This window comes from Chinchilla lanigera, unplaced genomic scaffold (assembly GCF_000276665.1).
Source record: "Chinchilla lanigera isolate Chin_1 unplaced genomic scaffold, ChiLan1.0 scaffold00011, whole genome shotgun sequence".
NCBI classification, from domain to species: domain Eukaryota; kingdom Metazoa; phylum Chordata; class Mammalia; order Rodentia; family Chinchillidae; genus Chinchilla; species Chinchilla lanigera.
This window is the reverse complement of record NW_004955412.1, coordinates 6421878-6446989: the sequence shown is the minus strand read 5'-3', so window position 1 is coordinate 6446989 and position 25112 is coordinate 6421878. Positions and strand designations below refer to the sequence as shown.

At 36.4% G+C, this 25112-nt stretch overlaps 1 protein-coding gene across 1 annotated transcript in view; it reads right to left on the bottom strand.

Annotated features, from left to right (window-relative positions):
- Window positions 1-25112, bottom strand: part of Dync2h1 (dynein, cytoplasmic 2, heavy chain 1) — a gene marked incomplete in the record, with an annotated part of 251163 nt that overhangs the window by 71899 nt on the left and 154152 nt on the right. Inside the window, 6 exon segments of the mRNA XM_013511077.1 lie at window positions 6454-6558; window positions 8335-8543; window positions 12742-12817; window positions 15685-15840; window positions 19156-19266; window positions 23747-23872. Of these exon segments, the coding sequence (XP_013366531.1) occupies window positions 6454-6558; window positions 8335-8543; window positions 12742-12817; window positions 15685-15840; window positions 19156-19266; window positions 23747-23872 (783 nt within the window).

Sequence of the window (25112 nt, the reverse complement as noted above, 5' to 3'; positions counted from 1 at the left end):
GAGCTTTTACCAGTAACAACAGCCACCTGGGGCACGTGTGCCACAGGTTCACTGCGATGGGCCTTTGCAGTGCAGTTTGTGTTCCTTAAATCAGGAATTGAGACGGGTTTGAAAGTTGTTGCTACTGGTTATCCTCAGGGCATTACAGGTTTCAAATTTCCCCAAAGGTCCCTGTAAAAAAAAGCCCTTAAGTAGGAATGGATCACCCTGTTATCTGTAGCCTTCTGACCCTAGCAGCCTGTACTTAGTCTTGATCAATTAATTAATTATTCTGCCTGAACTCAAACTAGTGCCTAGGTGCATTTGCCTCAGGTAAACAAATGCTTATGTTTTGTCACTTCTCTCTAGGTACCTGTATATCCTTAGGTTTCAGAGTTGTTGCCTTGTGATCTATTCACTGTTAAATTCAATAAAAAGTAACAAACATGAAGTCTGTGTGGTCTTCTGTTGTAAGAGTAGAAACAATGCTCTTTCAAGCTCACTACATGCCTGAGCTTGACTTATTATTCAACTACAAACGTCATTCTTCCTTTACTCTAAGTATGACTAGCATCAGTACAGACTTCTGATATCCCAATTTAATCTAATGAAAAGAAGACTATTTTTTATCAATGTCTGACTCTGCTGATATGATAAGCTGTTTCCACCTGAGAGCAAACAATATTCTGATGGACAATTCTGGTACAAGAGGAACAAAGATATAAAGGAGATGGAAGAGATTCATAATGTCATTCATAATCCTAACAGAATCATACAAAATAACATACTGTACTACTGAGTACTACTTTAAATGTTTTATATATCTGGGATGATAAAAATGAATACATGGGGGTCAGGGATAGAGCTCAACAGCGCAGTGCCTGCCTGGGAAACACAAGGTCATGAGTTCCATTCCTGGTGCTAAAAAAAAATAAAAAATAAAAAAGAATATATGTTCCCTATAGAAGACACTGCCTCAGTCGGGTGTGGTGGAACACGCCTGTAATCCCAGCACTCAGGAGGCTGAGGCAGGAGGATCGTTGAGAGTTCGAGACCAGCCTGGGCTACAAAGTGAGCTCAAGGCCAGCCTGAAGTGCATAGCGAAACCCTGTCTCAAAAAGACAAAAAAATAAAGAAAGAAAGAAGATACTGCCTCATCTTGGCAAATAAAGAGATAAATTAACAATCACAGTAAGGACTCAAATGATGAAGAATATGACTTTGAACATCAAAGTTGTTTCTGCTTAACTTTCATTTTCTTAAAAGTCTAACCAAATAAGGCATAGGCATATCAGAACTCTTATTTTAATATAAAAAAGTCCAAATTCTCATTTTCAAAACCTGAAATGTAAGAGAAGTAGAATTTAATTTCTGCTTTGAGATTTCCTTGGTAAAACTTAATTTAGCTTAATTTTACAATGTTTCTCATGTACTCAAACTGTCTTAATTGCACAATTTCTGTGCACTTTCAGAAAGATTAATTCATGTCAAATTTTCAATAATTTTAATTGAAACGTACATTTGTTCATGTATAAAGTCACAAGATACATACTTAGGTATTACAATACAAGCTTCTACTTTTCTACTTCCTTTATATGCAGTGACACTTCTAGGGTCTATCTTTTTACTCAGTCCTACTTGCGAACGTGTGATAGAAGAACATACGATACACCAAAGTGCAAGTTCCAAAGGGTCAGCGCAGAACTCCACGGAGATGGTGAACTTTAACTGGGAACGGGGACTTCAATGAGCAAAGTGGCAAGGGTAGTGCAGGCAATGCAGTAATGAAGCAGTTTTAAAGTATCCCCACCCAAAATGCTAACAGCAGAAATATTTTAGAGGGAAACCTGGGATCAAGGTGGTTGAAGGGAGACACCCAGCACTGTCCTGCCCCTCCTCCTCCTCCCCACCATGAACCAAAGTAACAGGGTGCAGCTGCACTGTACGGCAGGGCACCAAGGCAGAACACTGGGAAACCGCAAATGAGAGCCTTGGGCCTTGTCACATCCAGAGCCCCGAGACCACACTATAGTAACACGAACAGAATGTCCCCGCCTCTGCCACCCGTCTCCACAGCCCGGGAGGGGCCTCCGCCCTCTTCTCCACAGCCGGGGAGGGCCTCCGCCCTCTTCTCCACAGCCGGGGAGGGGCCTCCGCCCTCTTCTCCACAGCCGGGGAGGGCCTCCGCCCTCTTCTCCACAGCCGGGGAGGGCCTCCGCCCTCTACAGGAGTGAGGGTGGAAGAGAATCCCTGCAGACTGTCAGCTCCCTCGTGGTCAGCCGAGTCGGGAAGTTCCGCCGTCCTCACAGGATGGTAGCTCACTTACATAGCAAGCCTGAAATCTGCACAGTAGCTTGCTCTGTAAAAAGATCTGAAATTATCTCCCAGAAAGCTCGCAGGGCGTGGTAGCCAGAGCTATCACGAGAAGCGAGCTGTCTGAATTCGGACTCCTCTAGGGTCAGAAAGCCCTGCACATCCCATCTCTGGGCCTCCGCACACGTAACACAGCACCGGCCTTGTGAGTAGCTTAACTGCAAAGCTAACCTGAGAGCCGGGTACAGCGGCACATGCCTATGATCCCAGAAGTGTAGGAGGATGAGGCAGGAAGATCACAAATTCAGGCCTAGCCTGGGCAATCTAGCAACCGTCCTAGTTATTTCTCTTGTTCCTGGCAATAAGTACCCAATACCCACAATGTAAGGAAGGAGAGGGTTACTCTGGCTCATGTTTCAGCCTGCACTCGTGTTCTAAGGCAGGACTATCGTGGCAGAGGGGGATGGCAGAGCTGAGCTGCTCAGGAGCTGGCCAATTCGAAACAGAAAGCAAAGGGCGAAGTAGGGGAGGACTCCAAACAGACACGAACACACAAGAGCCTTTCTGTGGCACGCTGCAATCAAACTGCCAGAAGTACAAAACTGAGAATTTAAAACACTACAGGAGAAAAAAAAACATCAAAATAATGTATACATACAAAAGTTAGTTAAGACAGTTATACTGCTAATTTCTCCTGGTTCATTGGAAAGAAAGGTCTGTGCTAATATTGTTTGGACAATTAAATGACAGTATCTTGTACTCTAAGTAATTTAAAGATAACAACATGCAATGTATTAACCATTGTTACCCTCCTATTATCTTGTTTTCCAAATATTTTCTGTTTAAAATTAAAAAAAAATCATCCAATCACATTTTAAGGTATCTCCATCAAGCTTCCAGTGTGAGCCTTGCATCCTCGTGAAAGCGCCCCTGCACTGACCGGACAGAGGGTCTCTGGCACGCAGAGCTGCCTGGATTAATTCCTCATCTTCATTTGCACTGCTTCCCTCCCCAGGAGCACTACCACTGTGATCGCCTTTCCGCTGTAGTATTTTACACAACAGACTTTAGAAAAGGCCTGAAACACTGACAACCCCAGCGACTTGGTTTCAGCTCCACCTAATCAGTCTTTAATCATGAGCCTTCCTCTCCCGCACACCAATCCGCATCACCCGCTCCCACTGCCTGGAACTCTCTTTTCAAGCTCTAAAGCTCTTCTAAGTATATTTTCTGACCGTGCACCATTCTAGAGAAAATTATCTCGGGTATCCTTCCAGTTCCAGATACTGCATGTATTAATCCAGGTGTTTCCCAGGACCCCACCTTCGGGCAGGCGTCTGTTTCTGCTTTGTCAGCGCTCCCCAGGAAATGTGCAACCCCCAGGGCTCTGCTCTTCACAAACGTACTGCTGTTTGTCAAATCCTTTATCAATTCTCTATGCTTAATTAAACCAAATTTCCACTGCACACTACCAAGTAGATATTCCACCGGCATCAAAAACAATTCTACCATGGGCACCTTAACTTCATATAGCGAACTGAACTCCTCTGCCACCAAAACTAAAGCACGAAGTCTCTTCCTTTTGAGTTTCACATCTTGATTAGCACAATATCTAGCCAGCATTTAAAAGGCAGTGGAAAAGCTGAAGGAAACATGGATACTGCATCAGGTGATATGAATGAAAACATCGTGTGGCCTGGATATTGAGGCAGGTTACAAGAAAAACTGGATTAAGTGCTGATGTATACAGCACCTGGAAGTAAGTATCGTTAACAATGTGTAGTAAACATCACTTGTGGCTACTGCCGCAATAGGATGTGTTCAATTCACTTCCAGTCTTCATATTTAACAAAATTGGCTACATAACTTTTGCACTGACCTCTATCTTTAAAAAACCAAATACTGGCTTCAATAACACTTCTCACAACCCTGAACTTGTGCATGGATACATATAACGTGTAAGACTACAGCAAGACAAGAGAGAGAGTGGAGATGAAATCATATTAACATCACTTCTGGAGAACTGTTTGGTATTCTAGAGTCAGTAAAAGCAAAATAAAACTGGTCTTCTCGGGACTATCTGAAAAGTATTATTTCTTTAGAAATTGTGGAATTTAGGTAACTGGAGTTTTTATCTACCGAGTTTACTATGAAATCCCGATGCATGGGACTGTACTTAACTAGAGAGCTGAGTCCAACTGTTGGTATGCAAATCTCAGGACCATGTAACTCACAGAAGGAAAGACAAGAAGGAAAATAAGGACATGGCTTCTCATTGCCAAGATGACATTTCCACTTCTATAAATGGAAGCCATACATGGTCCAAGAGCAAAAGAAGCTTAGGCACACAAGGGAGTACCGGGCTGCACCATTAAATGAAGATCTGAGGCACCCTGTTTTTCTGTCCCTTATCATTCTTCAAGGTCTCTAAGGTTGTGTTTGTGCTGTGCTACCCATTCTTTCCATTAGACGTTCGATCCAAGTATTGCCGAGTCAGATTCTCCCACAAGCTGAATTAGAGTAGAAACTACAGAAACTATGCTCCATTAATGAGAGCTCTAAGGAGAAATCTCTTTGCTCTGTTGATAAAGTTCTTAAATAGTTCTGTAGATTCTGTGAAATGCCTTTTATTCTTTTAATGATCTTTTAATTATTTCAACAGTGTTTACGTAGGCACTGTTATAAAGTTTTATGCATACATAAAATGTATGTATATATACACACATATAAAAATATAAAGAATTTCACTTTAAACTTTAAAATAAACTAGAGAAACTAGCCTGGATTTATTGTGTACTTTTAAAATAAAATATTTTCACTTTTATCTGGTATCTAGAAAATATTTTTGAAGGGTCACTGTGTATATACGCATATGTATATATACATATATGAAAATGCATACATATTATTGGTGTAGATATTAAAAAATAATTACTTCAGGTTAGCAAGAAAAGAAGGCAGTAAATGACGAGGGTATATTTACATATGGTGAGAATTTATGTTCCATACAATACATTATATTCTCTCAGACTATCTGATTTAACTTTCAGTAAGAAAGGGAAAAGGAAATAGAAAGTATCCTCAGCTGAAAGTAGAATGGTTACTTGTTCCTGGGAATATTTATACTTATTTTTATAAACATATCCTCAAAATTTTATAATAATATTAAGAATGAACACTGAAACTGCAAAACAATATAATAATAAAATAGGAGAAGAAATACCACATCTTATAAATGTTAGCTAAAATAGCAGTAAAATAAGAAACTGTAGATTGAAATATGAAAATAATATGTAACTATTATGACTACAAATAAGTAAAGAGTTAGGGCGATGAGAATTATTTTACATAATGACTGCACAGCGGTAATAGCTCGTAATTCCACGTCCCTGGAATGGTGCACATTATTTAGCATAATAGTCATGCCTGAAGGACAGCTATAATACATAGTAAAGAGGACCATCTCTTCACTCAGACAGCCTGAGTTTTAATTCTAACTCTGCTTCTCACTCTATGATTTCACAGTTCATAATTCTGTGTCTCAGTAACAGTTAATGCCTCAAGAAGTCTATGAAGATTAAACAAGTTGTTGAGTATAAAACATGAGAACTGTTTCAGGTATATAATGAGAGATCAATACATGGTAGTTCTTACTTTATGTCAATAAAATACAACCTAGAAAATATATTCTTTATGGCTTACATTTTTCCATGTTGCAGGGGTTTAAAAATCCATACTTTCCCAAATCTGTATAATATTCACTCATGAGAAAGTGAATATGAAATAATTATCTTTTATAAGCTAATTATGTACTGGAAATTTGTAAATTATGTATCTATATCTGGTACCTGCTATGAAAATATTAAATTTAGTGACATATTCAATTGTTACATTTAACTATAAAATATATCCCAGAAATACAACAAATTTTCAATGAAATTAATAGTGCTCAATGCACTTACACTAATTTTAGTAAATATATAAAGATAAAGTATTTGATGTCTTTAAGTTTTGTTTAAGGTACAAAGGAAATGTGCCATGATAAATGAAATAAACATTTTAAGTAAAAGACTGTTAGATCTGTAATAATAAAATTTAAGATTGTTCCTCTCAGGCTCAGGAGTGACATTTTTCTACACAGCAGGTATTGTCTCAGATTACCTGAGAACTGATCATGCGCTGAGACGAGCGGGCAATGTTGGCAGGTAGACCAAAGAAACTAGGTTTGTCATCCTCTGGAAGTTTCTCAATGACAGCACGATAGTCCTAAACATAAACAAGTAAAGAAGGTTTTCAATCAGAGACTGAATTTATAACCACTGAAATTAGAAAAAAAGGAGTATCATGAAGTATTAGTTTTCATTATTTATATTTTCCATAAATGCACACATTTTCTAGCTTTCTCATGCTTTCCATGTATATATAAGTGTGTGTCTATACACACACATGCACATACACATAAGCACACACTTTTTTTTGAAAGCTGCCTTCAAACTCATGGCGATTCTCCTGCCTCAGCCTCTGAAGTGCTGGGATTACAGATATGTGCTACCATGACTGACCCCAACCTATATTTTAATTCACTTATCTACAGAAAATATTCTGTCACTAATACTTCTTTTGTGTATCAGTTATTTGATACTACACTGTTTTCTTATCCCAACTGCCCACACACCAATGGACCCCAAATTGCTAAAACCAAATACATTTGAGTGCTATGCCCACTACATGTCAAGCTTTAGATGAGAAATGAAATTCAGACCATGGATTCGTTCATGTGGGCCCAGAGACAGGGACTAATTTTTTTTTCATAAAGAGGCAAGTTCATGTTAAGGTAAGAGCTGTCTAAATATCCCTAAACATGTCTGCAGGGTACAGCGGGGAGATGCAGAGCTATCTTTGCTCATGCTTGGCAACCAGCACTGAAGAATGTTCAAGGAAAAAGTTGCCCTGTAGAAAGCCCGAGACCTGTAATGTGTCCCATTTTGAAAAGTCAGGCTGTCTTTGAAATTCTTCCTCTCTTTCGCTTGCATTTGAAAACTTCTTCATGGTGTTCAATCACAACATGCACACGTGTCTGTCTGTGTACATACACGTGCACACAGCCTTGGGTGTACGCATCCTCCTGGGACTCTTGACCTTCTCCCATCCAAGTCAGAGAAAGCGAGACACTGATTCTCATAAATCATCATGTAAATTTAGAACTATTGTGCTGCAGAATTACACAGATGGTTCATTTCCAAATAAATATGAAGCCTTCTCATCTGAATTGGTTCGAGTCTATCGTCTATGAGGCACTGACATTGTTTGACAGTTATGTTATAAAAGAATGAAAGAATTTTCTTGAAAAATATTTGTGGGGAAAAAATAACAATACTGAGAAAACAACGTAATTCAGTACTTATAATCTTCCCATGAACAGTGAAGAAATGCATTATAACACTAGTCAATTTAAAACTCCTGACTTGGGGGAAAATAAACGAGAACTGAAATATTTGAGCTACATTTATTACTACCTTCTGGAAATGATGACTGCATTTTAGGAAGCTTTCATGTGATGAGTTGAAGCAAAAGCTACAACTGCTAAAATAAATCCACATAAACAAAAATGTGGCTGTGAAAGACAGATAAAGTGAATGCCTCTTATAACTGGGAACAGACATTTGTTAAATAACACTTCACTTCTTTCCTATTTCACATCCTTCACATTCTTCAGTGTATCAGAGTATACTCCTGCCTGGTACAAAACAGCAAATCCCCTATTCCAGCTCTTAACAGCAGTGCTCGATGCTTTCGAGATTTTCTTGGCTATTCCCAGATTTCCATAAACACTGCCCTATTATTACTATGATCAATCAACCTTCAGGGAAAAAAAAATCCAAAAGCCTGCAGGATGCTTTACTAGAGTTTAAAACTCAGGCCGTGAACTGAAAGAAGTCATCCATACTATCAATAATTACCTGTACCACTGAAAAGAAATAACATACTTAATGTAAGAAATGATTCAATTACAGGGAAAAAACTGAGATTCATTTTACCTACCAAAATGCTGCAGGACTTTGGCAGAGACACAGAATATGGAAAAATGCTTTTCTTGTTCCTTTGGTTTAATACATCCATTACTGAAGAATTAAAAAACTGCTTCAAGTATGACTGAAGAACTCTAAGGTCAAAGTAGTTATCTATACGTCCTCCATAAATAGCATTTTCAAGTAAGCCATGTACGAATTCCCATTGTATATCTTTGGAACCTGTAATTTAAAAACTCATTAATTTCATTTCTAAAATCTCTATATTAACTATGAACTCTGTCTACATTCATGAAATGGTAGTATATATTTAACAACAATGAAATCATTTATTTATATGATCATTAATATTAACAGTAGGTGATATTTATGGAGATTATTTAATCAAGTAAGAGTTTCCAAATATTTTGCATTTATAAATTCTTTGTAGCAAATAGAAATACTAATATTAGCCAGTTACACGATGGAAAAAATTGATACTTAAGGAGTTTCAGCTATGAAAACAAGAGAAAAAATTCATACAGTCCCACAGATATGGGTTAGAAAAGAGGCATCACAAACCAGAGTCATCCTTTTCCCCAATATATAATAACCTTTATAAAATCTGCTCTTCAACATGTCATAATTTACACAGCCAGCTATCCATTTCCTATTCGGGAAGAGAAATGTAGTATAAAAAATAAAATGGGCCGGACACAGGGTAATTCCAGCAGGGAGATCACAAAATCAAGTCCAGCTTGGAGAACTCAGTGGCTTAGAAAAAACCACATCTCGACAAAATGGGGGGCCCATAAGGTCCTGGATTTAATCCTCAGAACCCCTGACACACATACACAAACTCACCTGCAATGGAACGTTTTTCTGTAAGACACGTCATTTTGCAACAAAGACATTCTCATCATCATAATTTGATGATGTTAAAATACAAGAAATAAATCTCAGATCTTTAGTGAATACAGAGAACCTTAACAGTATTTATAGGCAGCCTAGCTATATTTAAACTAGGTAATTTTTTCTTAGCATTACTAAGTTAGTTCTATTTTACCACAATAAAATTCTAAGATAATTACAAAAACTGACAGTTAACATTGACACATTATGCTTTGAGGCATATGTAATTCATACGGCCTCCTGTATAAAGCGTACCTATATTGTACAGAAATAAAGTTGTTCACTACCTATGTGTTACTATCAATAGTGGCTAAATAGCAGGACACTTCACCAAAATTAAATTTTCTTCATGTACCTTGATACTAACTGAATGATAAATTAGTAATGAATACGGAAGTCACTGGTAAGTATGTAAGCATAAAATACAAAACCCACAGTATATACTTTTTAACTTATAAAAAGGAAATGATACTATAAGAATTATATAGAAATTTTACAAGAAAATCTTTTGTTCTTATACTCATTGTTCTCAAATTTTATGTTGTTCAATACAAAAGCAAAAGTCAAATCAGTAATGAGCCAACAACTGTAATACACAATACATTAAATGTCTTAAATTTTAAATATTTTATGCCTGTTTTCATTCACATTTCTTAACAACTGAGCAAACAGAACCAATTATTATTCCCATTTTACAGATCTAGAAACTGGGGCTTACTGGGTGAAAAAGTTACATCTAGGTCCCATGGCTATTAATCTTTACCAAATCCTGTGATGGAACTTTTTCCCTTTTCTGAATTGAATTTTAAATGCATTGAGTCCCTTGATATCAGGAAATTTTTAATCATATTTTTTCCATAAGGCTCAATATTTCATTTTTAAGTATATGCCTTTCAAGGTTCCATCTCAACTTCGAAGGGCACTGATGAATTCTTCATGCTTCGGTGCCTTCAACTAGAAAACAATTCTAACAATATTTGCCCTGAGTGGTATTATAAAAGAGTAACAAACATTCAAAAGCATTTCAGAAAATTATACTAGTGCCAAAATGGTGAACCTTTTAGAGATGAGTGCCTAAGTTGCAACCTAGAACCCACTTATTTACTGCAAAGCGCAAACACTGCAATTAAACCTGAACACTGAGATTTTAGTTTAGAAAAAACTCATGCATTAACAACTTTTGCCTTAAAAGAAAAACAAATATCACTTGTGCCACAGGTACACCACCACTGCTCTACTGTAAGCCCTTCACAAATGTCAAAATAAATATTAAAAACAACAGATTATGAAAGCCAGAAATTTAGTTATCCTTGCATGAGGCAGGGAAATGTTGGGTTATATGTAGAAAGAGAGAGAGGGTAGATGCTTTCTGAAATGATAGCAATTTTTTGTTTTTATTTCAGGCTAGTTACATAGGTATGATTTATGCAAATGTACTAAGGTGTTCTTTTTGCACACTTTTTTGATGTATGGTTCAAGAAAACATTTAATTAAAAAAATCCACCTGATTACTATTTGGCATTAACTAATAACTGAACAAGTTATTTTTATTTTGTTTTGTTTTTTGAGACAGGGTCTCGCTGTGTAGTTTAGGCTGGCCTTGAATTCATTATGTAGTTGAGGATGGCCTCAAACTCATGGCAATCCTCCTGTCTCAGCCTCCCATGTTACAGGGATTACAGGCATGCGCCACCACACCCGGCCTGAACAAATTGTGGTGTAGCAATTCTACCCTAATATATGTGTTCCACAGAAGCATACTCATATATTCATCTAAAGCTATAGCATTATTACTCAATATTACTCACAATCACCCCAAACTAAAATCTACCCACAGATCCATCAACATAAGCATCTATAATCACACAATAGCACGCAAAACAGCAGTGAAAATTATCTACAACTATTTGCCACCATATGCATGAATCATATATAACCTTACTGGAAGAACCTAATCACTAAAGCAGACAAGCTATATGACTCCAGTTTTACACAAAAGGCAAAACTCACACAATAAGGCATCTGATGTTTACATCAAGAGCTAGAGATAGTGAAGTTAGGGGATAGTAGTAACTGGAGAATAGCACTGCACAAATTGCAATCTGGATTACTAGTAAAGTTCTGTTTCTTCATTAAGTTGCTATCCACAGAGATGTCTTCAGTTTGTGGAAATTTTCTTAAGCTAACATATATTATACTTCATCACAAAGTTTACTTTCATAAACATAAAGACTGAAATGGAGCTTGGCCATAACCTAGCTGTCAATCTCATCCTTATGCCAAACAAGTCACAGAAAAAAATCCTGAAGTCTGTGATTCTGTTACAGATATTAAGGATATAGATAGTAACAAAACACAGACCTTGCTTTAATGTATATTATGCTGTAGTGAGAGGAGAAAAAATAAGAAGGTATCAGTACGCTAATGTGTTAACAATGAAAGAGTAAGAAAATTGTTAAAAGGTCATTACATATTCTGTGTTCAGTGCTAGTAAGCTTTTCTAAACAAGAATCTTTTAAACTGGGATGTAACTGATAGAAGAAAAAGCGTAGAAAGGCTTGTGGGAAAAGCATTTCAGACAAGGAAGAACACCTACTAAAACCTACGAGTAGTAAAAAGCCTGGCTTGCTGAGGCTCAGAAAGGCAACAAGAATGGCTGTATGTAAAGAAACTACATGATTTGGTTTTCTTTTCTAGAACATAAACTAGTTTACATCATGGAAGATATTTCAAACTGTGCTAACATAGAATCACCACTAACTAACCTAAGACTTTAATGAAGTTGAAAAGAACTGAACAGAATTAAATAGAAGGGACAGAAACGCCAAAGCCCTGCTGGCTGAGGATGAGAAGAAAAGAATCCGCGGTGACTTGTTGCCTTTGAGCTTGAAAAATTGCATGAATGGTGCCGTTATCTACTACAGGTGGTCAGACTCGCGGGAGAGTGTTTCGGCCAGGTGGCAAGGCTGGGGGTGGAGAGGGAGTCAGTCATTTAGATATTCTTTGCAACGAGCACAGTAATTGGTAGGGCACACTGGCCCTTAAGAGGCAAAGAGCTAGATGGCCTAAGGGGATCAAGTTATAAGATCTCACTTGCTGCACTACTTCAGCGTATTGCTGGTACCTCTACTCCTACTTAATAATTCACCTGAGGCTCTACAAACCCTTAGTGCTGACCTCCTACCGCTATACTGAAAGTTAAGAGTTCCTGTGAAAGAGATTTGAGTAATTAAGGTGAAGCCTCAAATTTTGGGGGCCACAAAGTGAAGACAGGCCTCTCCAGTTTTCTGCTTCCTGAGAGCTAAAAAGTGATCAGAAAATGATGGGTTTCATCAAAACCAATGTCTGTAATATAGAAATCCTCAGATCAGCCAGGCATGATAGTTAAGACATAAAAAACAAAAGCAGCAAAAAAAATCAAATTTTGTGATAAGATGTTGAAACACTTCTGAAAAACCAAACTGTTAATTATACTACAAATCAAACATCATTAACCCTAGAGATAAAAATTTTCCTTCTTAGAACTTACCGTCAAAGAGTCTATCGATAATATGGTACCCAGCTCGAAGATCTGATAAAGAAAACTCATAAAACTTGGTCCAGCCCTATTAAAACAAATATAAAAAGTATTAAGCAGTATTTAAAGACACATATGTATACATTGCTGTCCTTATAATTATAAAGAAAATGCTCAATAGATACTAAAAAAATACAACTATACTAAATAAAATACAACTTACAGGAATTTTTAATAAGACCAATATAAATCGAAGACAGCAATAAATGCTCTTTCAAAAGCAAATCTACTGGCTCCCCCCAATTTAAAAGTACTGTATAATACCATATTATAATACCATATTAGTTTTTATCACTTAGGTATAGATAAAAGAGTGAGAACAAATTGGTATAGCTTTTTTATTCACCAGGCAGTACACAATGAGATAGTTTATATAATTTTATGCTTCAAGAACTATATATTTTCTCCAAAAACATGAAAACAGAAATATTGCCAGGGTCCCAAAAGCATGTAATCTTGCTTTCTATACATTTATTCATACTGAATCCATAAACCAGTCAGGTAGCAAATAGTTATAATATCTATACTTTTAAAAAAACTTCCATAGAGATCTACACATTGTATATAAAATAATAATAAGCATGAAAACAATTTCTGTGGAGCTTCCAGTAACTGTAATTGGACAGTAAGTTCAAACTGCAATGTTTAAGTCTGGGGTAGTATTTATGAATACTGATACAAACTTTACTTATTCCTCATTCAAAAAATGTGTGTTTTACAGGTGAAGCTCCAGGAATATAAGCATAAACCCTTATGCAGCTTTCAGTCAAATGCAGGAAGGAGTGAGGTAAGAAAGTCACTCAAATATATGTATGACTATAAACTATAAGAAATTTGGTAACAAGAACCACGCCTAGTATTTGTAAGCAAGAGATCCGAACCGATCCAAGAGGGGAGGTACGTCACCCTGACAGGGGAAAGGGTCGATCGATGGAAAGACAAAGTTAGACGGGTCTGAGCAGTGCTAGGGAAACAGTAACAGTTCCGACTAGAGCTGTAATTGTAATGGAAAGCAAAGACACCCGAAGGACCCTTGTTCAGAAAGGGTTCTAAGCGCACACCCATGGACAGTGGTCCCTCACTGACACGTGGAACAATGACAGAGCGTGGGAAGGAATCAGGAGAGCAAACGTTTAGCAGAACTTCTAACAAAACTCATCACACAACTTGTGGAATGCCTGCTATATACCAGGCACTGTTTTGGACAAGGACAACACAGAGATGAACAAACTAAAATCTGTGCTCTTGGCGAGCTTATAGTTTAGTACTTGATCCAGAATACGAGGACTTTCAATCATTTTTGACAGGCAGAATGAGTAGTTAGATAGGTAAGTCCAGAGCTTAGAGAACTGCACTATATAAAGTACAACACTATCTCTATACTTCATGTACCAGCCAGGATTAATTGCTACATTCAGCAAAACATTAATGTAATGGAAGTTAGGGCACAGGCTTTAGGGGAAGGTGGGCCTGGACATCTCAGAACTCAATAGCATTCTAGGTATGATACCTTGAGCAAGTTAATTATCACTGAGAAGCACTTTTCTCCTGTGTAAATGAAGATAATAAGGGTATACTCCATAGAGATGTGGTATGAAGATGCTCTTATTTTGACATTTCATATGAAGTAAAGCAGTATTATTATTTATTTCAATTGTTTGATAAAGTGTTTCCTAGACTAATACATGCCAGTCAGACATGTACCTCCAAGTTTATACTATCTCATTTAATCCCCACAACAAAGGCAAACCTAATCATGAATCTCATCCTACAGTTAATAGTGTTTATCGGGAGTTAAAGTAGTTTGTCCAAGATCTGGGAAATTCTAGTCAAGACTCAAACCCAAGTCTAACTTCAGAACTTATGGTCTAACTTCAGAACTTACGTTTATATTTTGAAATGTAACTGAAGTACAGACAGAACCTAAAAGGCAAGAAAGTTGTGGAGGGCTTTGAGGAGATATAGTAGTTTCCCAGCAGAAACGGGAAAAGTAAAAAAAGAAAGAAGAAGATGATAGAGGAAAACTTAAAGATGGGAGTGGGTACAGTCTGTGGCTGAGACGGGTATCTGGCAAGAAGGGAGCACCAGTGCCGGGCACGACCCTCGACAACGAAAAGCTCAGTTCAGTGGGTGCAGTGAGAGTGGCAGCTAGAACCTATCATGGGAAAGAACGGGACGGGCTGAAAATCTTAAAGTGGCTCTTCGTGAGTAGAGAGCCACAGGACAAGTAGGAAACGGGGCCTGAACGAGGCTGAGGACGTAGCGGACGTAGGGGCCTGAACGAGGCTGAGGACGTAGCTTTTCTTCTGGGTCATGGTCAGAAATCAGCACAATTTCCCCGTGCACGATATAACACATTTGATGGATTTTAATGCAAAGTAAGAAAATAATCAGACTTACACATTAGAGAGAATTCTGGCTACTGAATTTAAAAAAACAGGAAAAGTAGTTACAGTAACTATAAAGCTGTGCAGGAGAGATGATCAAGCTTTGGAAAAAAGGCTGAAAAGCAGCACACAGGCTTGAACTGTGCTCTGGAAGCAGAAGCTACATTATTTGATAATGGACTAGGTAGAGAAATCAAGAAAAAAAAATCAAAAACAACTCCCTGAGCTCCACCACGAGGAAGGAGATGGGGCAAGGAACAGCGGGGAGTCAGCCGTTGAAGTCTGAGATGTCTGAGACACAAACCCTAAGCATGACATCTAGCACTCATGCAGTGCTTACGGTGGATCGTAATTATCACTGATATTCTAACTCAATGAAATCTGAAGTAGCGGAAATACTGAAATGGAGATATGAATTCATTATTGTGAGCTAATCTGTGACTAAATTGTAAAACTATTCTAATAAAATGTAAGCCTTTGACTATACCCAAGACACATTCTTAATCACCTGTGGAATATAATTTCTTCTTTCTTGACACGCAGCATGAAACCACGCAAAACTAAAGAGCGCGTGAGCCCGCTGTATGTCATCCTTTTTGCTAATTTGCTCAGGAGTCCAAGACTCGTAAGTTCGCATTAAATTCTTCTTCAGACCTGGAGGTGACTAAAGGACAGAAAGTAACAGACACTGTACTGCTGTACATAGGACAAATGGAATGAATCTGTACTGCATTTAAGGAACATATTTAAGGACGTATTTTAATAGTGTTTCATCAACTTCCAAGTCTGAATTATTTCGTTACTTTAAAATGTACTAGTACAAAACTAGTTCTAAATGCCTAAATGAGAACTACTTTTTCATACCAAAAGATTGCATAATGCATATTCAAAATAACAAAGTTTTATGTGACACTGAGGTTTCTTAATGGAAGCAAAACCACTTATGACAATACTGATATGATACAGACTGTTACAGGGTAGATATTTTTGAGTTTAGTATGCCAGTTATCCTTCACTAGTTGGTATTTCAATTTGCACTGGGACAGCATAGCATTTACATATAATGTGAAGGGTTTTTCTTGCACTTTAGTCCAAAGTTGAAGTAGGTGTTGCCTGACATTGCTGCTAGGCAACTAAACACAGATACAAACCCAGGAACTAAAATGATAAATGTATTGGATTAATACTGGGTAAACAAACCTCATCTGCATATACCAAATCTGTCTATAGAGCATATATTCTATTATGCTTTTATGTATTATAGATCATGTTCCTATACTATTTCTGTGTACATATATCAAAATGATAAAAAAATATTCAAATTCTTAAGAGTAAAATACCCCCAAAAGTTAATTCTAATGTAAAAAAAATTAATAACACCATATAGGTTTGTCTGCTGAATTCAATGCCCTTACCTTAAAGCTAAAATCCTTCTAAAATGGTTTCTAAAACTTTTGTTTATTAAATATTTACTAAAAATTATAGACTATGCCAAATTTCCTCAACACTATTTCATAAAGCATGACATTAGGGTGCTGGAGATTTAGCTCAGTGGCACAGCACCTGCCTGGCAAGCGAAGGTCGTGAGTTTGATTCCCGGTACCGGAAAAAAAAAACAAAAAACAAAAAACAACAACAACAATAACAAAAAAAGCATGACATTAAAAGAAACTAAACCACTTAGTTTTTTAATACATGCTCAACTATAGGTGATAAAAATTAATAAATCATACTGTTAGAGAAAAATCACATGCAAATACAGACTATATATTTCAAATGTAACAAAACAAAGCTTTCCATTAAAATGTTATCAAATTACTTCCTAAAAAAGATACCGGAAAAAGCTGCACTTTAAAGATAAAACATTCAAGGAATTGTTTCTCTGAAAATATTTACCAAGTTCATCTTATATGCATGTGTATGGTAAATATTACAAAAAAAGCAAATGCAAAAAATAGTCCTTGCCTTCCCAGCTCACATAGTCCAGTGCTAGATGACAGCTCAGTGGAAGAGTTTATTGGAAGAGTGGCTGGAGAAGATTCTAGAAAGGTTTTTGCCTACTGGGTTTTATAATGGCTTTCATTGAACATATTTACACTATCAGGCCATCTTTGCATCTCTGAATTAATCCCTTCCCATTTTCTTCCTTAAGTTAGACAAACATTTTCAGAAAAAGTGAGGTACTGATCTGACATAACAGCTATAAACACTAAGAAAATATTTTTTATGCAGAAAAAATTAAAAGAATTGTTTCTACAAATTGAGAGAAAATGCAAGTAGGACATCCTTTACAAGTATTTAAAAATTTTAATTCAGTTTATTACTTTATTAACTGAGAAGTTGTAAAACAGTTCAACAACATACAGTTCTAGACGGCTGTAATCCCAGCACTCAGGAGGCTGAGGCAGAAGGATCATTGTGAGTTCAAGACCAGCCTGGGCTACAAAGTGAGCTCAAGGGCAGCCTGAACTGCATAGTGAGATCCTGAATCAAAAAAAGATCGGAAAAAAAAACATATAGTTTTAGATATATAAAGTTTCAGTGGATCTGCTTAAGATCACACATTCAAGCAATGTAAAGATGGGTAGACGGGGACATATAGATGGATAAAATCAAACAATGATAATCTAAATTATTTAAGTCAAAAATGAATGATAGGAAAAACAGGTAATTACATGTAAAACAATGAAACTAGACTCTTAGATTTATTCCATATTCAAAAATTAACTAAGAATGGATTATAGACAAGAACATAAGATCTGAGATTGCAGATTCCTAGAATAAAACGTGGTGCTTTATGACATTGATTCGGCAATGGCTCCTTAGCTAAGACACAAAGGCACAGGTAACAAAAGCAAAAGCAGGTAAGTGGAACTACATTAAACTCACAACCTTCTGTATCACCCCACAGAAAATAAAAAAGCAAGCAACCAAATGGGAAAAAATAATTTGCAAAGCACCTGTCTAATGAGATTACAGAAAAAATTTTAAGAACAAGTCAATTAGAAATGGGCAAATAACACAAGTAGACATTTCTTCAAAGAAGATACACAAATGTCTGACAAATATATGAAAAGATGCTAAATATCACTGAACATTAGCGAAACACAAACTGAAACCACACTAGGATAACATCTATCACCTAATGGCACGATTGCCGTTTTGTAATATAGCATAGAAAGTGACGGCAAGGAGTTATGCACTACACCTGGAAATATAAAATGGTACAAACACTGGAAAACAGTATAGCGTTTCCTCAAAAAGTTAAAAATAGAATTGCCATCTGATCTAGAAATTCCAACTCTAGGCATATGTACAAAGTAACGGAAAAGAGAATCTTGAAGAGACACATGGTTATGTATTTTTACTGCATGTTTCATTTTCCTGCTTCAAGAAGTAGGAGACCTAAAGGTTCACTAATGGATAAATGGATAAAGAAACTGTCCACACATATAACAGGATATTACTCAGTCTTAAAAATTAAAACATGGATGGACTTCAAGATGTTATACTAAATGAAATATGACCGTCACAAAGCTAAATACTGCATGCTTCTACCAAGTGAAATACCTAAAATAAACTCTTAGAAACAGAGAGTAGAATGATGGCCAGGGGCTTGGCAATGAGGAAATGGGTATTCGGTGTTAACAGTGTCTCAGTTTTACAGGATAAAAATGTTCTAGAGATACACGATATAACAAGTATATAGTGTCAACAGTGTTATACTGTACACTTACAAATGGTTAAAATGGTAAAGTCTGTGTTCTTTCTTAACAGAAAAAAAGTGGTAAAATTGGAAAAGAACACTTAAACTTCTCTGTATCACGCTATTCTACATATTGGACTTCATTTAGATACAAAAGAAGTTTCTAACGGGTTTTATATAGATAGCTGTTGCTGAGGTTTTAGGAAGCCTGTACCGATTATCACTTGAATGTAACTCATGACCCAGGTTTTAGACTCTCCGTTATCGTCTTACCTCATATGTGATCTTCAAGCTTGACTGCAATAAAATAGGAGTAAAGTTTGGATGAACTTCTGCAGTGAGCCAAAGACGGAAAGTATCTTTAGGTTGAAGAGTATTCAGTTCCTTGTTTACAAAAATAACAATAACAAGTTATTTAACGTGCAATACATATTCCTTTTTAGCAATCTATTATTAATCAGTTTTTCTTATCAAAAATTTTCAGTGGCATTTGGATATATTTTTTCTGTGACATTCTGATATAATGCTCTGATTAAATTTCATTTAAATTTTTACGTTCTTTATTATTAGCTTAGCAATGAATGAGAACTTGGACCTGAAGCCAACTTCACTGAGTTAAAGTCCAAACTTTGCCACTTATTTGCTGTGCGATCTCGTGCTCTATGACGTACTGCTCTGAGGCAGAATAATAACCCTACCTACGACATAGCCCTGTATAAAACACTTAGAACAATGTCTGAGATGCAGTAAGCACAAAGTGTTAGCTATCACTGCTATGCCTAAACTAGCTGTTACCACCAGGGCTTTAGATTCTCACTATTTCAGTTCATGCTCCTGCAGAGTTACATGATACCAATTTCCTTACTGGCAATTTTTAGTAGTACATTTGGCCCGTAAGAATTTCTTTTTTTCAGTGCTGAGGATCAAAGCCAGAGCCTCACACATGCTAAGAAACAGCTGGACAACTAAGCCACATCGCCCCAATTATACATTCAAACCACTACACAAATTTATCCGCCCATACCCCTCACATTACACACTTAGGTCATCTACTCAGATTTCACATTCCTCCTGTCCTCTTTTCTCTTTGTAACCTAACAAACTCTTACTCATTTGTCGGAAAGCAGCTTAATTATGTTTCAAGGCAGTATCTTCTCTAGTTTTGCACTAGCACAATTCCAAGCAGGATCAACCACTCACGCTCTTCTGTAAATGCTCTTCTGTAGTGCAGTCTGTATGAATGGAATCTGCCTTTTCTAAACTGCACTGCAGAAAGCAGATACATATTCTGCATGCAACCGATACCTAGCACAATTCCTACCTTCTTCTGTACTCACCACCTGTTTGTTAATCAAATGAATGAATGAAAAAAATAGCTAATAGTATCTCCAAAACAGAGCAGTCTTAATTTTTTGCTACCATGTATGTCTGACACTAACATTCCTTATTGATATCATTTAAAATGTATGTAAAATGATCAAAATATGGAATAGTGGCTATAAAAACACTGTGCTTGCTTAAAACTGTAAATGATAAAATGTATTTACATCTCAACCTTAAAATGTAACATTTATATAAAATTTTGCCTTGGACTATCACATCTAAAAACTTTAAAAAGACAAATAATCTTTGTGATAAAGTTGGGTTTACAACACATTAGTAATTTATATTCAAACAACTCATCCAAAGTTTCTAAGAAGAGCAAATGGAAAAAAAAAGAAGAAAAATTTCTTTTTAAACTTTTGAAATACAGCCTACCCTACATATCCTTCAAAAAGTCCTAAGATTTGCTTTCAAGGTATTGACTAAAATTATATTTTACATAGATTAATAGCTATCAATTAACTATTTACAACCAAAGCAAGATTCAATTATTCCCTGGTCTTCATCATGTTTTAAAATATATAAGAGAAATTAGATAACCAACATCTTACACAATAGCATCTAGAAAAATGAAACAGGAATCAATTTAATGAAAGGAGTGAGAGACCTTTACATTGAAAACTACAGTATTCTGAAAAAAGGAGATCAAAGAGGATACTACAAAATGGAAAGATATCGCCTATTCTTGTAGAGGCAGAACCAATGTAGTTAAAATGGCCATACTTCCAAAACTGTTACACAGATTTAATGCCATCCTACTCAAAACACCAGTAGCATACCTCACAGAACTACAGAAAACAATCTTAAAATTCCTATGGAACCAGAAGAGTCTTAGAATATCAAAAGCAATTCTGGGCAATGAAGGCAAGGTAGGGAGCATCACAATCCCTGATTTGAAGACATACTACAAAGCTACCATGATAAAAACAGCATGGTACAGGCAAAGAAACAGAAACAAACAAACAAAAAGAAAACAAATGCAGGTGAGGCTGTAGGAAAAAAGGAATCCTTCTCCTTTATTGGTAGAAGTGTAAACTAGTACAACCACTGTGGAAATCAGTGTGGAGATTTCTCAAAAGAGGTTCTAGGTTCTCTAAACCTAGAGGTTCCAGTTGACCCAGTCATTCCGCTTGTAACTATTTTCCCTAAAGAGTTCAAAGCATTACACCACAGTGTTATGTAAACACCTATGTTTATAGTAGCACAATTTATAATTGCTAAATATTAGAAACAGCCCATTTTCCCATCAACAATGAATGGATAAAGAAAATGTGGTTTTTCCCTGTGGAAATTAGTTTGGAGATTCCTCAGAAAACTAAGACTAGAGGTCCCATTCAACCCAGCTATTACCCTGCTGGGTATTTTCCCAGAAGATCTAAAAACATCATATCACAGCGATATATGTGCACCTATGTTCATAGCAGCACAATTTGTAATTGCTAAATTGTGGAAGCAACCCAAATGTCCATCCACTGAGGATTGGATAAGAAAATTGTGGTACTTTTATATAATGGAATATTACTCAGCTATAAAGAAAGATAAACTCTAGGCTTTTATAAATAAATGGTCACAACTACAGACTACACTCATAAGTGAAATAAATCAGACCTGCATGTGCAAGCACCACATTGTCTCACTAGTGTAAAATCTGAAAGAGTTAATAAAAACTCAGAGGTATGATAGACATTGTGAAATGATAGGAAAACGCCCAAGGGTAAAGGGTAACTGGGATGTGGGAAAAGAGAGGGAAAGAAGGAGAAATTCTGTATGTATGTATATACAGGATAGTTAACATAGTTGATCTACTGTCTTCTATTTCTTTGCTGAAAGAAATTGTTAATGAGTCCTTGATTGATCAATATTGCATGTCTGTATTTGTTTTCATGAGAAACCACTTTGAAGATATCAATATGTAATACAACAAGCATTGTTAATTTCCTACCACTTTGTTTGTAACTCTGTATTGTCTGTACTGTTCTTTTGCTATTTTGTAAAATATTGTCTGTCTGTTAATGTTTTCCTCCTTTTATTTTTAAAATAAAAAAATGTTTTTATACATAATGGAATACTACTCTGCCATTAAGAAGGATAAATGAGATATTCTTATAAAATAAGAATGGAGGCACTTTGGGATCATAATTTTAAGTGAAATAAATTGTACACATGTTTCATATTGCATTGTTTCTTTTCTGTGAGAAAATCCAAAGAATAAATAAGGAGCAAAATGGAGGGTAGGTATTGGGAAACTGCAGGAAGAATATGTTCCAATGGGAAGGTGAGCAAAGAAAGTGGGGTGGAGAAAGGGAAGAAAGAGAACAGGGGTTGAAAAAGGAAAAGGTGGAAACCAAGTTTTTGTATATGGGGAGGGGAAAAAGTTGAAGGGGGAGGAGAGGAATGAGAAAAAAATTAAGATACCTTATGTACAGATATTAATTCCCTATACTGAATGTGATCATTATGTATGGCAAACATGTACTGATAAAAGTTAATAAAATAAAATATATGATTCAGACGTGAATTTTACATTAACACACTGGTGACTTTTATAGAAAACTATAAAATCATTATATATTCATGTATAGCTCAGTTCCCTAATTTATATGTTGGGATTGTAAGTAATGAAACATCATAGCCCATCATTCATTAACTTGGGCAAGAGCTCGTGCCAAGATTTACTGAATACCTATTTTGTACACCATGCTCTACTTGCCAGTTTATCAGGACTGCACAAATTTTTAACACCTCACAGCTAGGATAGACCTGCCCTCAATCTACTCTGGCTCTATTTTGTAAACAAGTATGGCCAGACTAATTCAATTTATTAATTACTAAGCACTCTGGCAAAGACGTCTCCTGGGTAAGTGGCAAGATAAAAACACTGTACTCTGCACAGCTCTCCCGATATTCCATAACCTAGGCTGTTCCAACTCCTCTCACTGCATCTTCTCCCACTGCCCTGCCTGACCCTTTCAGTAGTCAAGGGCAGGTTGTCAGTCCGTGAACTCGGCATGTACGTCTCTAACACTGCAGCTCTACTTGTGCTGCTGAAATTAGCCATAGTAAGCTTTGTCTACACTTAGCTAAGCTCCATTCACCATAAGGAACACCTTGTTCTTGAAGTCTGCTCTATGCAAGACCATATCTTTCTTATGTAAGCACCAGACTAGTATAAATAGGTCTTCTACAATCATCTACAGTTCCACTATTTCCTTTTAGAAAAATTCTCCAAGCTTCTCTTTCAACTTTGCTAATAATTCTTAGCTTTGCTTAGATCTGCCTAAGACAAAGTTTTATACACTTCCTATTAAAAGGCCCATCTTGTTTTGCACTAATGTATTTTTATTGAAGACATGTTTAAAATTATTATCAATTGCTAACTTTTAAAAACAAAATGCATAAAATTTGCATATAGATCACTGAACGTAAAGATCACTGAACTTATACAATATATGTAATTTATACCACATTTATCGGAATCTACCTTTTCCAGAACTGGCAGCCAAGATACCACAAGATGTAAGTTTTTCAAACAGAGCCAGTCTCCATTTTTGGCACATTCTTTTAACATCTGGATTGCTAAATCAGCTTGGCCTTGACCCATGGCAACCTACGGAAACGAAAAATGAAAGGTCTGCTAACATGTTGTAACACTGTAAGAGAGTAATAAAAATGATAAACTCTAAACTTCCCTTACTGGTTTTAATATCAAGTTATGAAGAAGAACTAAACTAATACAAGGTTTAATCGTCTTCTCTAAGAACATGAGTTTAAGGATTTCTATGCATAGTTTAATCTCCTCGCCAAAGTTACTGCTACTGGATACAACCTGCAGAAAAGGGCTGCTTGCCCTCAAACACCTCACTGATAATTGAACACTGTTCTAATAAATATTCTAACACACTATGCCAATGATTGAATGGAATGCCCTATTGTAGGTGAAAAACTGTTCATTTGAGTTTAACTACTTTGCTATCTTAATATCTATTTTGCTTTGTGAAATTCTTATTTTTCAACTTTTGCCTGCTATGAAATATTTGGGTTATTTTTGGAAAAAATTTGAATCGTTATTTTCCTAGCCAGAAAGGTTAATATATTCACTCACAAAAAACTGAGGATAAACAAATTTAATTTCCAAACTCAGTTGTAAATTAACTTGAAAAAGAGGCAAGCTGAACAAATAAAACCTTCCACTCAGGAAAACATTACACTGAATAAACTTTAAATAATGTATTTCTTTCACTTTAGGTTAATATTTTGCAGGTAAATATTATAATAATTTATTGTAAAGGCATCCAAGTAAAATTTTAAAAGATATTCTCAAGATATAAGCAAATGTATCAGTTTCCTGTTGCTGCTGTATCAAGTTACCACAAATGCAGTAGTTTAAATTGAATTATTATTTTAGATTTCCGGAGGTTTTCACAATCTGAACTGAGGTGTCTGGATTTGAAAATAAATGTAGTAGTATGTGGCTGTTTCTTTTCTATTTTTATCCTGGCCTTTTCCAGCTTCTGGAAGCCACTTACCTTCCTTTACAACAACTTAGTCCATCTTCAAAACCAGTAGCACCGTATCTTCCTTCCTCTCTGACTTCTACTCCATCTTCCTGTCTTGTACCTTCATTACCATTGGCCCGCTTCTCTCTCTCTCTCTCTCTCTCTCTCTCTCTCTCTCTCGCTCTCTCTCTCTCTCATAAAGATGCTTGTGATTATTACTGGGCCCACCTGGATAATCCAGGCAAAATCCTTAACTATATCTGCACAGCTATTTTTGCTGTACAACATATTCCTAAATTCTGGGGACTGGAACGTAAGACACCTTTCAGGGCTTTACTGGCCTCGCACAAT